This window comes from Sus scrofa, chromosome 6 (assembly GCF_054392235.1).
Source record: "Sus scrofa isolate SSC_HxYL_T2T_F1_AM1 chromosome 6, Sscrofa_HxYL_maternal_Yorkshire_Landrace_v2.0, whole genome shotgun sequence".
NCBI lineage: Eukaryota > Metazoa > Chordata > Mammalia > Artiodactyla > Suidae > Sus > Sus scrofa.
In genome coordinates, this window is record NC_139388.1 from 12853922 (window position 1) to 12870144 (window position 16223).

The 16223-nt window shown below is 46.4% G+C and overlaps 1 protein-coding gene and 1 long non-coding RNA gene across 19 annotated transcripts in view; one reads left to right on the top strand and one right to left on the bottom strand.

Annotated features, from left to right (window-relative positions):
- The window catches only part of ADAT1 (adenosine deaminase tRNA specific 1), a 33183-nt gene extending 20576 nt beyond the window's left edge, over positions 1–12607 (top strand). For 8 of the 15 annotated variants that reach the window (XM_005664336.4, XM_005664335.4, XM_084959566.1 and 5 more), the window contains 3 exons: positions 3664–3750; positions 6617–7319; positions 11348–12523. In XM_005664336.4, the coding sequence (XP_005664393.2) occupies positions 3664–3750; positions 6617–6749 (220 nt within the window). In that variant the 3' untranslated portion in view covers positions 6750–7319; positions 11348–12523. Of the gene's footprint in view, positions 1–3663; positions 3751–6616; positions 7513–11347 lie in introns of those variants that run through there. The other 7 variants (XM_084959567.1, XM_084959571.1, XM_021093767.2 and 4 more) reach the window with 5 other exon arrangements.
- LOC102159045 (uncharacterized) lies at positions 281–15873 on the bottom strand. 4 transcript variants are annotated; one of them, XR_014805447.1, is made up of 7 exons: positions 14887–15084; positions 11754–11893; positions 6669–8516; positions 6426–6591; positions 4988–5920; positions 2654–2851; positions 281–687 (listed from the first exon to the last, which is right to left on the bottom strand). It is a non-coding gene; the product is annotated as an uncharacterized LOC102159045 (long non-coding RNA). The 4 variants fall into 4 exon arrangements; XR_014805445.1 differs by lacking the exons at positions 2654–2851; positions 4988–5920 and adding an exon at positions 15818–15873 and having other exon boundaries at positions 14887–15079; XR_014805448.1 differs by lacking the exons at positions 2654–2851; positions 4988–5920; positions 14887–15084 and adding an exon at positions 4427–4693 and having other exon boundaries at positions 11754–11877.
- Between the last annotated feature and the right edge of the window lie 350 nt (positions 15874–16223).

The following is a 16223-nucleotide window of genomic DNA, read 5'->3' on the forward strand; positions in this document are numbered from 1 at the left end:
TTAAAATCAATTTGTGGAGAATTAACATCTTTCAGTGTTAATTCTTCCAAACCAGGAATGTGGTGTATATCTCTCTCTATAATCCTGGTGCCAAATTGGCAGATGTGCCCCAAAGTTAAAACAAGCAGTTATTTAGGTCTTCCCTCCTTAAATTTCAGTAGATTTTATTATTTTCTTCACGTAGATTTTCTTTTATTAGATTTATTTCTTGAATGTTGTATTAGTTATCTCTTGCTGCATAACAGATTATACACACACTCTGAAAAAAAGACTTACTGGCTTCAAACAACAATTAACATTTATTATTTCATAGTCTCTGTGGGTCAGGAATTTGAGAGGAGCTTAGCTGAGTAATTCAGGCTCAGGGGCTCATGAGGTTGCAATCCATTCTGTCAGCCAGGGCTGCAGTCATCGAAGGCTTGACTGGGGCTGGTGGGTCTAGTTTCAAAATGCCTCACTCATGTGGCTGCTGGGTCGGTGCTGGCTGCTGGCAGGAGGGCTCAGTTGCTCTCAACTTGGATCTCTCCATAAGGCTACAGTTATTCATGTTCACAACATGATGCCTGGTTTCCCCATAGAGTGGGCAATCCAAGAGAGCAAGGCAGAAGCCACTGTCTTGTATGACCAGCCTCAGAAGTCACACTCCATCTGCAGTCTCCTAATGGTTGTTCAGGTCAGCCCTATTCACTGTGGGAGAGGATTGCATGAGTGAATTCCCGGAAGCGAGAATCATTTGAATCATTTGGAATCGATTGAAATCAAGAATCATTTGAAGATTAGCTACCATCAATACTCTCTCTCTCTCTCTTTTTTTTTTTTTTTTTTTTTTTTTTTGTCTTTTTGCCTTTTCTAGGGCCACTCCCGAGGCATATGGAGGTTCCCAGGCTAGGGGTCGAATCGGAGCTGTAGCTGCTGGCCTACGCCAGAGCCACAGCAACTCGGGATCCCAGCCGCGTCTGCGACCTACACCACAGCTCACAGCAACACCAGATCCTTAACCCACTGAGCAAGGCCAGGGATCGAACCCGAAACCTCTTGCTTCCTAGTCGGATTTGTTAACCACTGCGCCACCATGGGAATTCCATCGATGCTCTCTCAAGTAATTCATTTCATTTTCTGGCCATTGCTTTTGAAATCAATTTTTTTGTGTATTTCATTTTGTTTATTTCATATTGTTAGTTTATTTCTGACAGTTAATGTTTGTATCTAACAATTTTGCTAACTCTTTTTTGCAGCAGGGAGTAGGGGGGCACACCCACAGCATATGGAGGTTCCCAGGCTGGGGGTCGAATCGGAGCTGTACCTGCTGGCCGACACCACAGCCACAACAACACCGGATCGTTAACCCACTGAGCGAGGCCAGGGATCAAACCTGTGTCCTCATGGATGCTAGTCAGGTTTGTTTCCACTGAGCCACGATGGGAACTCCTGCTAACTCTCATTATTCTACTAATGTATCTGGGAATTCTTTTGGAATTTTTTTAATGCAGACAATCTCTTCCAAGTAGTCCTTCTCTATACTTTCATTTCCTTTGATTTTCTATATTTTCATGACTTACTGGGCTGACCAGAACTGACAATATCACAGTCATCTGCAAATAATGACTTTGGTTTTTGCTTTACAATCTTTATTCTTGTTATTTCTTGTCTTACTGGCCAGACCTTCTGTATAATGTTGGATGAAAGCAGTGATAGCAAGTATCCTTATATTAATCCTGATTGTTAAGGACATAAATTTCCTGTAGGCTTTTCATAGCTATCCTTTATAAATTTAAGTCCTGTCTTTTCTAGTTCTAGTCCTAGTTTGCTAAAAGGTTTTAATTCACTCAGTGGATGTTGAATTCTTTTTTTTTTTTTTTTTTTTTTTTTTTTTTTTGTCTTTTTTTTGCTATTTCTTGGGCCGCTCCCGCGGCATATGGAAGTTCCCAGGCTAGGGGTCTAATCGGAGATGTAGCCGCCGGCCTACACCAGAGCCACAGCAACGCGAGATCCGAGCCGCGTCGGCAACCTACACCACAGCTCACGGCAACGCCGGATCGTTAACCCACTGAGCAAGGGCAGGGACCGAACCCGCAACCTCATGGTTCCTAGTCGAATTCGTTAACCCCTGCGCCACAACGGGAACTCCCTTGAATTCTAATAAATGCTTTTTCTGTATATATTTTCCTCATAACTATGTTACTTTTCTCCTTTAATCTATTAATGAGTTCCGGTAGTTTTTTTGGTTGTGGCTTTTTTTAAAATGTTAAAGCAGCCCAGAGAGAGAGACATGTGGGAGCCCAGTGTTCCCTTTCCAGCAGTGATTCCTCCTGGAGGCCAGGTCCCAGCCAGATAAGAGGGCTTTTTAGCACACTGTACAATTCTCTATTTCATATGTGCCAGAGCTGGCCCCTGTGTCTGAGCTGATGGTACAATTTTCAAGGAAAGGTACAGTATATAAAACAAGAGTGTACGTTGTAGGCACGCACAACACATCCCAACTTCTAGATCAGCCCCCAAATATATGTGTATATGAGGGAAAGGAAGGTGGCACATCCCTCTAGGCCCCAGCTGACGTGAATGGGCAAATCCAAGAAGGCCTAAGTGGCTGGTAGGCACACTGACTTCCTTCACTCTCCCAAATCATGACCCCCATGGAGCTTGATGGATTCACCTCCAAAGGCCATGATGCCCAGCAGGAGTGTCTGGAGATTCTTCCTCGAGTGACTTGTCCAAATGGGCTTGATAACCACGTTCTCACAATGAGCAGGAGTCCCATCTCTGAAACAAAGCTTTCCATTGCCTGTGAGCCATCTTACTCGAGAGGCCAGCTCCCTTGAAAGGAGGTAGCCAAACATGACTGATGAGTGTCCTGGGGGCAAAATTTAAAAATTCTCTCTCTCTCTCTCTCTTTTTTTTTTTTTTTTTTTTTTTTTGGTCTTTTGTCTTTTTAGGGCCAAACCCACAGCATATGGAGGTTCCCAAGCTAGGGGCTGAGTTGAAGCTGTTGCTGCCAGCCACAGCCACAGCCACAGCAACACAGAATCCAAGCTGTGTCTGTGTCCTGCACCACAGCTCACGGCAACCCTGGATCCTTAACCCACTGAGCAAGGCCAGGGATCAAACCTGTGTGTTCATAGATACTAGTCAGGTTCGTTAACCCCTGAGCCACCATGGGGACTCCTGATAACATAATTCTTAAGATGAGAATAATTTTTGTTCCTCAACCTAATCAGACTCTTAGGTCTGGGTTTTTCTTCTTGCCAAGGGCTGGTGAAAATAGGGACTCTGGGACATTCATAACTAAAAAGATACAGTGTGGGAGTTCCCGTCGTGGCGCAGTGGTTAACAAATCCGACTAGGAACCATGAGGTTGCGGGTTCGGTCCCTGCCCTTGCTCAGTGGGTTAACGATCCAGCGTTGCCGTGAGCTGTGGTGTAGGTTGCCGACGCGGCTCGGATCCTGCGTTGCTGTGGCTCTGGCGTAGGCTGGTGGCTACAGCTCCGATTCGACCCCTAGCCTGGGAACCTCCATATGCCATGGGAGCGGCCCAAGAAATGGCAAAAAGACAAAAAAAAAAAAAAAAAAAAAAAAAAGATACAGTGTGAAGCCCAGTATCTTTCATAGGGGCCTGCTATATAGCAAACACTTAATAAAACCTCTTGGTTTTCTTTTTCCAAACAGATCCCGAATCAGCAAAGTAGAGCTCTTTAGATCATTCCAGAAGCTGCTAAGCAGTGTTTCAGAGGACAAGTGGCCAGACTCACTCAGGTAATGCCATTGACCTAAGTGTTTTCTTATTTAGGAAGTCATGTGGTTTAATTTTGGCTTATGAATGGCAGGAAGCATTGGCAGGCATAGTGGATCAGTAGGCCAGTGGGTACTTATTACTGACCCCGTGTTCTTCTTTCCCCATAGCCACAGGTGCAGATTCATGCATGATCGGAGGTGCGGTGGGTGGGTAGTTGGGTGGTACAGAGTCCCGAGACCCTAAGGGTAGCGCTGGGGCCTGGCCCATCCCAGGCCCTCCCTGTATTCCGCCCCCACACGGAGGGCATTGTGGAAATGAGTGCTTGGGGGCAGCACCTTCGGATAGGAACATCGTTCTCTCCCCTTTTTGTTCCCTCAGTGGTTGTTAACCGCAGCCCCTTGACTTAAATTACGTTCCACAGTCATTTAGAGTGTAGAGAACTATGAAACCACTTCAGGGGCAGGCGGGGGCAGGGGCAGAATTCACCAACTATTTGCCCAGAGTTAGGCCACACCTCATGGGGTCAGGGCACAGTCCCCACTGCTGGCCTCACTTCAGACACTAGCCACAAACTGGGAGGCCCCCAAGTCACTCACACTTTGACCAACTGACTACAAACCTGAGGGTTCCTACTACCCCCTCAGGTTCAGTAATCCACTCAACCACTCAAAGAATTCAGGAAGGCAGCATACTTACACTTCCTTTTACTGTCTTTTGTCTTTTTAGGGCCGCACCAGTGGCTTATGGAGCTTCTTCCCAGGCTAGGGGTCAGATCGGAGCTGTAGCCCCTGGTCTATGCCACGGCAACACCAGATCTGAGCCTCATCTGCAGCCTACACCACAGCTCATGGCAACGCTGGATCCTTAACCCACTGAGCAAGGCCAGGGATCAAACGTGTGTCCTCCTGGATGCTAGTCGGGTTCGTTAACCGCTGAGCCACGACGGGAACGCCTTACCTTTTACTGTGAAAGATGCAAATCAGGGCCAGATAAAAGGAGGGACACACAGGGCAAGACCTGGGAGGGGCCCAAACCCGACACTTTGGTGTCCTCAGGATGCATCACCCTCCCAGCACATCACTGTCACCAACAGGACACTGACCCGAGCTTCCGCGTCCAGAGTTTGGGGTTTCATCCGTACACATGACCGGTAGAATCGTTGGCCACGTGTGTGATTGAACTCTATCTCCACCTCCCAAGTCTTCCCACCCCAGGAGGTCACACGAAACAGATGGCCCAAAGCCCCAGCTCTCTAACCTCATAATTGGTCTTTCCGGCCCGGCCAGCCTGGCCTGAAATTGTGCAGGGCCCACCACGAGTCACTTCATTAAGCATAAACTTGAGTGTGATCTGAGGGGTTCACCATGAATAACAAAGATATTCCTCTTATTAGGAAAATTCTAAGGGTGGTATAAGTCACCTCCCAGGAACTGGCAACAAAGACCAGGAGACCAGCCAAATTCTTTTTTATACAACAGTTTTGGGAAGCAAAAGAGTATAGACACTTCTTTTTGAAGAGGCTAGTCACCTGTTCTCACCATCATGTGTCCTGTGTATTGATGCCCTCCAGTCATCTGTGGTCAGTTTTCTTGTTTCCTGTCTGAAAAATGTATCAGACTGGAACTGCATGGGTTTCCATACATTGTGTGTGTGCAAAACATATCTGGACTTAGGTAAGGAGAGACTTCATTTGAAAAGGTTATTGCGGAGTTCCTGCCATGGCACGGTGGGTTAAGATTCTGACTGCAGCAGCCTGGGTCGCTGCGGAGGCACGGGTCAATCCCCAGCCTGGTGCAGTGGGTTAAAGGAACTTAAAGGAACTTCCATTGCCACAGCTGTGGCTCAGATTTAGTCCCTGGCATGGGAACTTCTCTATACCATGAGTGCAGACACAAAATATAAATAAAGGATTATTGCAGTAAGAGAAGGGGCCTGTGACAATAGGAAGAGGAGGACTCATGCACTTGCAGGAGTGCCACAGTCTCAAGATCTGTAAGCCTCTCTAATAGCAGGAGCAGAGGTGTATACACGGAGAGGTTAAGTTAGAACCAGGAATGAGAACGGGATGGATGAGCAGGTGCTTTGATGACAGTTGAGCAGAAAATGTTGACTCTCAGGAGGGGCCGTGAGGAAGAGGTTCTTAGACGTGCTCATGGTGGCTCAGGCCAAGGGTGGCTCAGAGTTCGGGGTCTGGGGAAAGGAGAGAAGCATAACTAATATTTGGCTAAGTTAGCAGGTTTTGTCGAGATGCTGTCAGTGGGTATGAACAGTTCAGTAATCCTGAGACAACGAATGGGTGTTCGGAGGGTCTGTGTCTGGCCTTGTCCCAGGTAAACCAGGGGCATCCGTGAGTGTATACGCCATGAAGAAGGGCAGTTCTGGAGTCCCTGTTGTGGCTCAGCAGTAACAAATCCGACTGGTATCCATGAGTATGCGGGTTCGATCCGGCATTGCTGTGAGCAGTAGGTCACAGACGAGGCTTGGATCCTGCGTTGCTATGGCTGTGGTATCGGCTGGCAGCTATAGCTCAGATTCAACCGCTAGCTTGGGAATTTCCATATGTCACAGGTACAGCCCTAAAAAGCAAAAGTAAGGAAATAAATAACAACAACAAAACCAAGAGGAAGATACAGTTGTTCTTCTTTTATCTGATTCCACCAGGACCAGACCAAACTAGCATTCTGCTTATTCTTACCTATTTTAATCCATGTTGTTTTCTGGTGAATTCCTTACAGAGGAAATAAGAGTCGCTGTAGGACAGCATAACAATATCCTTCTGTTCCTAAGTCTCTTGTAAGAAATCTGTCCAGTCGATTGCTCAGGTGTCCTGCTGGCAATGGTGGTGAGCTGTCCAGTGAGACCTGTGTTTGGTCGTGTGTGCATTAGGGTGCAGAAGCTAACGACGTACCAAGAATACAAAGAGGCTGCAGCCACTTACCAGGAGGCCTGGCGCGCACTCCGGAAGCAGGCATTTGGATCCTGGATCAGAAACCCACCAGATTATCACCAGTTTAAATGAGAAAAGCTTGCTGGCAGCAGGTGTTCTCCGTTCCTTCATGCTGGACCACCTTCTTCCTACACGCTGAACAAGCCTTAGCTTCCCCTGCAACTGATAAGGGAAAAAAAAAAAAAAAAAAAAAAGACCGCCACCTACCAGAGCAATATATCTCTTCTGTGTGAGATGGGTGGAATTCCCGAACATGGCACAGTCTATACTTGATTGAAGTAGCTCTCTGCTAAAATAGCATCTTGCTAGTGACCTTGGTATGTGCCCTGTGTTTTACTGCTTCTCTAAGAATAAGAATTTGGAATATGATGCTTTAAAAGCACTCAGCAGTAGCTCCATTTTATGTGTTCCTACGTTGATGTGGCAAGGATTCATTGGGCTGAGAGGATAATTGAATCTCTGCAAGTTTTAGAGCTTCGCTTGTCATAGTGGACATGTATTTCGCACCCCCTGCCTTTCTTCCTTTGGAGAGCCACCCTGCTCTGCTCTTTCCACGAGACTTGGTTGATGCAAACTTTACTCCTTAGCTCCAGAAATGTGAGCCAGACCTGAAGAGTCTGGAATTATTGCCAGAGCCGTCAGGTAAGATTCTCTCCTCTTGTATCAGGAGCAGTAAGCTCCATGCAATCTGGGACTGCCTGTGGCTGCCTTTGAGAACAAAGGCAATGAAGGAAAGAGCCAAGAGAATCAAAACTCTCCTGACCATGTCTAGATCCTTGAAGCTAGTGCCTACTCTGCCTTTCAGTTGTGTGAGATAAATTCCTATTGTTTTGCGTAAGCCCGCTTGAGACTTTTCTATGACTTTGAATGGAGAGAGTTCTGTCTAAAAGGCCAAAAGTCCCTATAGCAGCTGAGCAACTGACCTAGCAACCAGTCCTGTTTTTACTAACATTTAATGTTTAACTCTCAACCTCTTCACACCCTAATTTATTGACTGAAAATGGGAGCTCTCCATGTTAGGATTAATCAAGGTCCTTGGTGGGTCTTCAGTACTTGTTTATTGCTGCATTTTTTTTTTTTTTTTTTGATTTTTAGGGCCTTATCCACAGCATAGATCCCAGGCCAGGGGTCTCATCAGAGCTACAGCTGCCAGCCTACACTACAGCCACAGCAACATAGGTTCCGAGCCACGTCTGCGACCTATACCTCAGCTCACAGCAGCACCAGAGCCTCAACCCACTGAGCGAGGCCAGGGATCGAACCTGCACCCTCATGGTTCCTAGTTGGATTCGTTTCCCCTGTGCCACATTGGGAACTCCCTGCTTTAAATATTTTTAAACAACGGCTTTATTAAGATATAATCCACATGCCATAAAATTCACCCACTTGAAGTGTACCACTCAGTGGTTTGAGTAAATCCACAAAGGTGTACAAGTGGCACCACAGTAAATTTTAGAACACTTTTGTTCTGTCCAGTACAGAGCCCATTAGCAGTCCCTCCTCATGACCCCTCAACCCACCAGCCCGAGGGCAGGCTGTAATCTGCTTTGTGTCGCTATGGATTTGCCCGTCGTAAAACATTTCATATAAATGGAATAAAATTTTTGATTTGTAGTTCCCTTTGTAGTTCAGCAGGTTAAGAACCCAACTAGTATCCATGAGGATATGGGTTCAATCCCTGGCCTTGCTCAGTGGGTTAAGGATCTGGTGTTGCCATGAGCTGTGGTGTAGGTCACAGATGTGGCTCAGATCCCACGTTGCCGTAGCTGTGCAATAAGCTGGCAGCTGCAGTTCCAATTTGCCCCCTAGCCTAGGAACTTTCATGTGCTGCAGGCGTGGCTGGAAAAAAAAAGAAAGAAAGAAAAAAAAAAAAGAAGACAGTGAGTCCTAACCATTACGTTTCACCCAACGAAATTAACAATAATTCCTTAATATCTATTATGCAGGCTGTGCTTGGTTTCCCCTGTTGTCTCAAAAATATCTTTTGACTTTAGAGTTGTTCAAATTAGGATTCAGGCAGTCTACACAGTGCATTTGATGGATGTGTCTTGTCTCATGAAATCCGTAACAGTTCATTCTCCCTTTTTTGGGCTTCACAAATGGGTCATTTGTCCTGTAGACTCTCCCCCACTCAGGGTTGGGCTGCTTATTCCCTCCAGTGTTGGTGACAGGTTCCTCTGTGTCCCATGTTTTCTACACATTTGTGCTTATTACATGGAGAGGCTTGATTGCATTTGGGTTCAGTTCTTTGCCAGTGATTCTGCACACTTCTCTTGCGTCATATCCAGGGGACCATAATGTCGCACTGTTGCCCTTTCTGTGATTGATCAGTGCATTCAGTGCTCCCAGCTATGAGCTGTCCCATCACGCTTTCACGTAACTATTTTAGCAGCTGCTTCAAGGCCCCCTCAGGTTGATTCACTAGACAGCCACAGCCATGCCAGATCCAAGCCACATCTGTGACCTATACCACAGTTCACAGCAACACCAGATCCTTAACCCACTGAGCAAGGCCAGGGATCAAACCTGCATCCTCATGGATACGAGTCAGGTTCGTTACTGCTATACCACCACAGGAACTCTGCCTCCCATGTTTTAGAACTCCCAGGGGAGCCCCCTTCTCTCTCTTTCCCTCCCTTTCTCTCTTTCTCTCTGTCACATACACACACCCACCCACACCAGCTAATTCTCCTGGCAACGATGTGCAACAGTAAGTACAAAGTACTGCCAATCGGGAAAGTTCACCCCAGCCTTGGGTGCTGACACCCTGTGGTGCGCAGAACAACCCCCCACAACAAAGAATTATCCAGTCCAAAATGTCAGTAGTGCTGAGGTTGAGGGGTTGATTGTGAGTGTTTTAAAGTCACTTGAAATAGTTCCTCTCTAGTTACTGCTCCAAATCTATAGTAAATTTTATTTCATTTTGCTTTCAACTTATAGGAGGGCTTTTTAAAAAAATTATATATAGTAAAATATTTAGGAGTTCCTGTCATGGCGCAGCGGAAATGAATCCAACTAGGAACAGTGAGGTTGCGGGTTTGATCCCTGGCCTTGCTCAGTGGGTTAAGGATCTGGTGTTGCCGTGAGCTGTGGTGTAGGTCGGAAATGCAGCTCGGATCTGGCGTGGCTGTGGCTCCAACGTAGGCCGGAGGCTGTAGCTCCGATTAGACCCCAGCCTGGAACCTCCATATGCTGCGGGTTCGGCCCTAAAAAAGGACGAAAAATATTTATTTGGTTCCCAAGTTGACAAGTTTTTAAAAAAGCTGCATTCAGAGGGGTCTTCTATCTTTATCCCCTCACCTCTGTTTCTTGTTGCTGCCATTAGTAACCATTTTCATTAGCTGTTGGTGGATATTTTTTCTATTGAAATACTCTGTGACTAGCTTATATAGAATATTTTGGTTTTCTGCCAATATATCTTTTGGATAGATTCTTAGAGGTGGGACTTGCTATGTCAAAGGGTAGATGAACATATAATTTTTCTTTATTGAAATAGTTCTTCAAAATTGTTCCTAAATACGAATGTAAAAAACAAGTAAAATGTAGGATGACATTATAACATTCCATTTCCATAAAAAAGGGTAGTTCCCTTCTTTATCTCGGGTAGAGGATGCAGCAGCTTCGGTTGCTGCTGTGCTTCAAATTTGATCCCTAGCCCAGGAATTTCTACATGCCATTGGTACAGCCAAACAAAAACAGAAAAGAAAGATGAAAGGTATATATCTATGTTTTGCTAAACTATCTCTGAATAGACACACAGAAACGACTAACATAGGGCCTATAGGGAGAGAGAGGGAGTGGCTGGGACCTGGGAGTGGGAGGGAGACTTTTCACTGTTACTTTAAAATTTTTGAACCACGTTAATATAGTACTTATTTTAAATAAATGTGAGAGGGAGTTTTTCTGTGTCGCAGTGGGTTAAGGATTCTGTGTTGTCACTGCAGCAGCCTGTGTCAGGTGTGGGCATGGGTTTAGTCCCTGGCCAGGGAACTTCCACATGCCCTAGGCGTGGCCAGAAAATAAATTTTAGAAAAGATTTTAAACATGGGGAACATTTAAGATGGTTTTAAACTACCGACACAGCACACATACTCAGAGGTGACGTTGTAAGCAAAGAGGGAGTCAGCACAATTTAGGCATCTGATCTCTTCTACTTAAAAAATGTCTTCCAGCATTTGACTCTTTCAGGGAAGTTTACACTTTCACTATTACTTCCTCTTTGTTCTGTGTTCACAAGTGGGTTCTTATTTTTTTGTTTTTTAGGACCACACCCGCGGCATATGGAAGTTCCCAGGCTAGGGGTCAAAGTGGAGCTGTAGCTGCCGGCCTACACCACAGCCACAGCAATGTGGGATCTGAACCACATCTGCAACCTACACCACAACTCACAGCAATGCTGGATCTTTGACCTACTGAGAGAGGCCAGGGATCGAACCCGCATCCTCTTGGATCCTAGTTGTGTTCGTTAACCTCTGAGCCACAAAGGGAACTCCCACACCACAAGTGGGTTCCAATGTTATAACCATGTATGCATAATTTTTGTACTCTTTTTTTTTTCTTTAGAATTACACAAAGTTGGCTTGATTTAGATAATTCTGTGTATATATTCCATTTAGTCATTTCTGCCTCAAAGCATGGGCTTAATGCCTTATTTTATGGGTTTTTTTCAGCGCCAAGCATTAGCTCACTGTCTGGGGAGACGAGCTGATGTGGAGAAAATGACCTGTGCTGGCCGCCACCGGCGTTGCACTTGGAAGAGAAGCAGGCCTTGTCTGATCTGGTCGTGTCGTGTCTGTGGCTGATGGAAAGCTGCCTTCACCTGGCCCTTGGCAGCACTTTTTGGCTTCAGACAGTGTTTGGAGCAAGCCTTGGGCAAAGTTTTCCAGTCTCTAAAACCCAGAGCTTGCTAGTTAGTTAAATGGCTTGGGACAGTGTTAGATTTTCAGCTGCTACTTCCCTCCTGTGATGGTGTCTGGGGGTGTCAGAGGAGCTGTTAAAAGAAGTCCCACTGCAGCAGAAGGTTATTGAAACTAAGAAACAGCTTCCAAGTAAAAAGATAAATGCACTTGTACTCACTTTCAAGGGTGCAGACATTTCTCTCCATAGGAGGAATTCCCTTGGTGGTGCAGCAGGTTAAGGATCCGATGTTGTCATTCCTGTGCCTCAGGTCGCAGCCATGACACAGGTTCAATCCCTGGCCCTGGAACTTCTGCATGCTGTGGGTGCAGCCAAAAGGAAAAAAAAAAATCTTTCCATAGGAAAAAAGGCAGCGGCCCTGGAGGAGTAGTGAGTAGAGAAAAAAGCCAAGGCGGCAAGCATTCTGGAGAAAGCTACTTTCCAGAAGGAAGAAGTGTGTTTTGTAGGGGTTTGTTTTGTTTTGTTTTTTGCTTTTTAGGGCAACACCCTCAGTATATGGAGGTTCCCAGGCTAGGGGTTGAATTGGAGCTACAGCTGCCAGCCTACACCACAGCCATATCAACGCCAGACCTGAGCTGCATCTGCGACCTACACTACAGCTCACGGCAACGCTGGATCCTTAAGCCACTGAGTGAGCCCAGGGATTGAACCCACCACCTCACGGTTACTAGTCAGATTCGTTTCTGCTGCACCACAGTGGGAACTCCCAGAAAGAAGAGGTTTTTTTCATGCCACGTAATGAGGAACCGTAGTTGACCTTCACATCTTGTAAGCATGAATCCCTTTAAACTTAAATATATGAAGTTCCCGTCGTGGCTCAGTGGTCAACGAATCCGACTGAACGAATCTCCATATGCCTCGGGAGCGGCCAAAAGAAATAGCAAAAAGACAAATAAATAAATAAATAAATAAACTTAAATATATGTGCACTGGGGCTCACACTGACTTTCTGGAAGAATGTCCAAGTAGATCCAAAACAAATCTTAAGTAGTACTTGTGGTTCGAAAAAGAAAGGAAAATTCTGCAAAGAGACACTTCAGGGCTGCAGGCAGGGTCACATGCATTTGACTTTTATTTCTTAAAACTGGAGCCCCAAAATTAATCAGAAGGGATGGAAATCAGAGCAGGATTTGTTGCCTGGTGGGGGAAGGTGGGAGAAGGGAGTTGGGTGGAAAAAGGCTGAAGGGGGAGTTCCCGTTGTGGCTGAGTGGGTTAAGAACCCGACTAGTATCCATTAGGATACAGGTTGGATCCCTGGTCTCGCTCAGTGGGTTAAGGATCTGGTGTAGCTGTGGCTGGTGTGTAGGCTAGCAGCTGAACTTCTGATTCAAACCGTGGCCTTGGAATTTCCGTATGCCACAGGTGCGGCCGTTTAAAAAAATTATAAAAGGAAAGAAAAAGGCTGAAGGAAACTTTCTAGGGTGATAGAAACATTCCATGTTTTTTTTGTTTTGTTTTTTGTCTTTTTTTGCTATTTCTTGGGCCGCTCCCACGGCATATGGAGGTTCCCAGGCTAGGGGTTGAATCGGAGTTGCAGCCACCGGCCTACACCAGAGCCATAGCAACGCGGGATCCGAGCCGCATCTGTGACCTACACCACAGCTCACGGCAACGCCAGATCATTAACCCACTGAGCAAGGCCAGGGACCAAACCCGCAACCTCATGGTTCCTAGTCGGATTCGTTAACCACTGCGCCACGACGGGAACTCCTCATTCCACGTTTTGATTGAAGTGTTGATTACATGGAAGTAAACGTTTGCACACTTAAACACTGTGCATTTTATTGTGTGTAATTATATCTTAACATAAAAAAACAAACCCTAGTCCTTGTTAATTACTTGACATAGCAGAATAAGCTTTGGTCTGGATAGTCAGGTAATTATTTTCTAGTGCTAACTCTTCCACTGCTTCCTCTGTGGATGTCGGGAAAGCATTTAATCTCTGAATTCTAAACTGTCACCTGATCTAGAAAATAAAGGCCCAGGATTAGGAAAGCTCATTTTTTTCAACTTTGAGATAGGATTTTTTTCATAAAAATTCTTACTTGGGTCGATAATGCAGAGAGAAAGTTTCTCCAGGAAACTAAACCCATTGACCCTTTGAGATAGATGTGGCCTCTGTCGTGTTAGTACCAAAGGAGGGACGGAAATAATTTTTGTCTTAGTACCCTGCGCTCTGAATTTTGATGTGGAGTTTTTGTCCCTCATCCCAATGACCTAGCAGAGTGAGGAACCAGCTTTTTTTTTTTTTTTTTTTTGCCATATCCATGGCATGCACAAGTCCCAGGCCAGAGACCAAACCCTCACAACAGCAGTAATTGGAGCCACTGCAGTGACAATGCCGGATCCTTAACCCATTGTGCCACAAGAAAACTCCAAGATTTTAGAACTAAGTTTGTTCGGAGTTGCCATTGTGGTGCAGCGGAACAGAATCCGACTAGGAACCATGAGGTTGCAGGTTCGATCCCTGACCTCACTCAGTGGGTTAAGGATCCAGTGTTGCCATGAGCCGTGGTGTAGGTCGGATCTGATGTGGCTGTGGTGTAAGCTGGCAGCTGTATCTCTGATTGGACCCCTACCCTGGGAGCCTCCATATGCCGAGGGTGTGGCCTTAAAAAGAAAAAAAAAAAAAAAAAGGACTAAGCATATTCAGCCTTGCTCTCAGTCTCCACATCCAGGAATGTATCTTGATGGGAAAAAGGAAAAGGCGGAAAGTCGCTCCATCCAAGACCCAGGCTGCCAAATGCTGGTTTCAAGCACATGTTGCCTCAACTTGGGCTTGGCTCCAGAAGGGGAAGAGCTCACAATGGAAACAGTGATGGCTGTTTGCTCAGGCAGCCAAGAGAATGAAAAGCTCATTGAAACCCTCTCCATGGGGAGAGGCACGGTGGGCCGCTGGGTGGTGAAACCAACCTGACAACAGAGCAGGATCACAGAACCCATTCCCAGCGTCTTTCTTCAGTTCAACAACAGACCTTTCTGTGCATCTGCCCAGGAAATGGCTGAGAAATGAAACTGTGGGCAACCCAAGCTTTGCTCAGCAAAAGATGCACATCTGCTTCACCCGTATTTTCACTGAATTAGAGCCTGTTACCTGGGAGAAAGCAAAGAGATCTCCGTGCATGTTCCCAGTGCCCACCTCAAGATTTCCTCAACTTCCTTTTTCGTTGCTACCACTTGTGGGCCACCTTGACCTCCAATGAGTGCCCTCTCAGTTGGTCTGTTCATGCTGAACTTTTCCTCCTTTCTCCAGTGGTATTATCCGTGCCCTCCTGTCCCAGCACACCAGTACCTGCTGGGTTGGGAAGCAGCTGGCAGCTGGAGAAAAGGGAGAAACCGGGCCTCGGTGACGGAGCGGCAGGACACTCTCAACCAGCTTCAGATGTGCCAACGCAGGCAGATCCCGCAGCCCGGCTCTTTGCTGCTCTCAGAACAATGTGGGCCCACGTGGGTTAGTATTTTGCTTCATATGCTTTGGAGGAATTCTGTTCTAGAAGAAAGGGCAGTGCACAAACTGTAGTACAGAGGTTTCCAACCCAGGTATACCCAGGAATAGGAAACTTCGAGTAGGTGGAGTGAACTAGAAAGCTATTCCTTGTCCAAAGAGCAGCCATTATTATGTTCCGGCTGACTGTGCTGGATCTTCGGGATTTTGGGGGGAGAAGCCAGAAAGTTGGATTTTTATGTGCATATCTAGGGGCCACATAGATGCAGACCTTCCATTTGTTACCTCTGGTCTGGCAAAACAGGGATGGATTTGGCCCATAGACCTGTTTGAATTGAGGCTCCAGAATGGACTGAGTGTGTGATCCTGGGTGGGTAACTGCCTTCTCAGAGAGTCCTCACCTTGGACATGAGGGCAGCAGCACCCAGCCGTGGGGTTGTGGGGAGGAGATGAGGTAACTGGACAGCATAGACGGGAGAAAGGCTGCCCACCGAATAAACAGTGCCTGGCACTGGTCTCCCAGTGCCACTCATAAGGGACTTGTTCCCATTTCTAATCCTGATTGCCAGAGCTGTTGATAATAAACATAAGAAGTCATCCTTAGGAGAAGCCTGCTGGGTCATGTTTGTGGAGCCTCCTGCTGCGTGAGCACTGGTGTTAGCGCCTTTGCTCGTGCGCACCACCCCATCCACATCTGGAAGCAACAGCCCGTCTCCAGCAGCTAAGGAGGCGAGCAAGCGGAGCTCTTGATCACGGAGGTATATATAGATCCTCCTACCTAACTCCGGTGGCTGTGCCTTCCTGATGGCAACCGCCAGATTGGGTTTTTTCTCCCTGAGGAAATAAAGATGAAAAGGGGGACCAATTGTGCTTTTTAGAGCATCCTGCCACTCAGTCTAATGAAGAGCGAGGCTTTTGAGAATAAGAACATTTATACTGCCGCTTTCTAAATTCTTGAAGGAGATGCTTGGGCCACTTTTAGAAATGGTGCTCTGGTGCAGGCACCTGCCTGTCCATGTGGCCCTCCATGTAGCCATAGTGGGTTTCAGCCACTGCCACATTAAGATACCTTAGCACTTGCTAAGCAGGCGCTCAGCTCCAAGTAGACCCATCATATCTTTCTGAACACCAACAGTAGGGCAGGCCTTGTGCTGTGCACCTGAAGTACAAGGATGGGGCTTAGT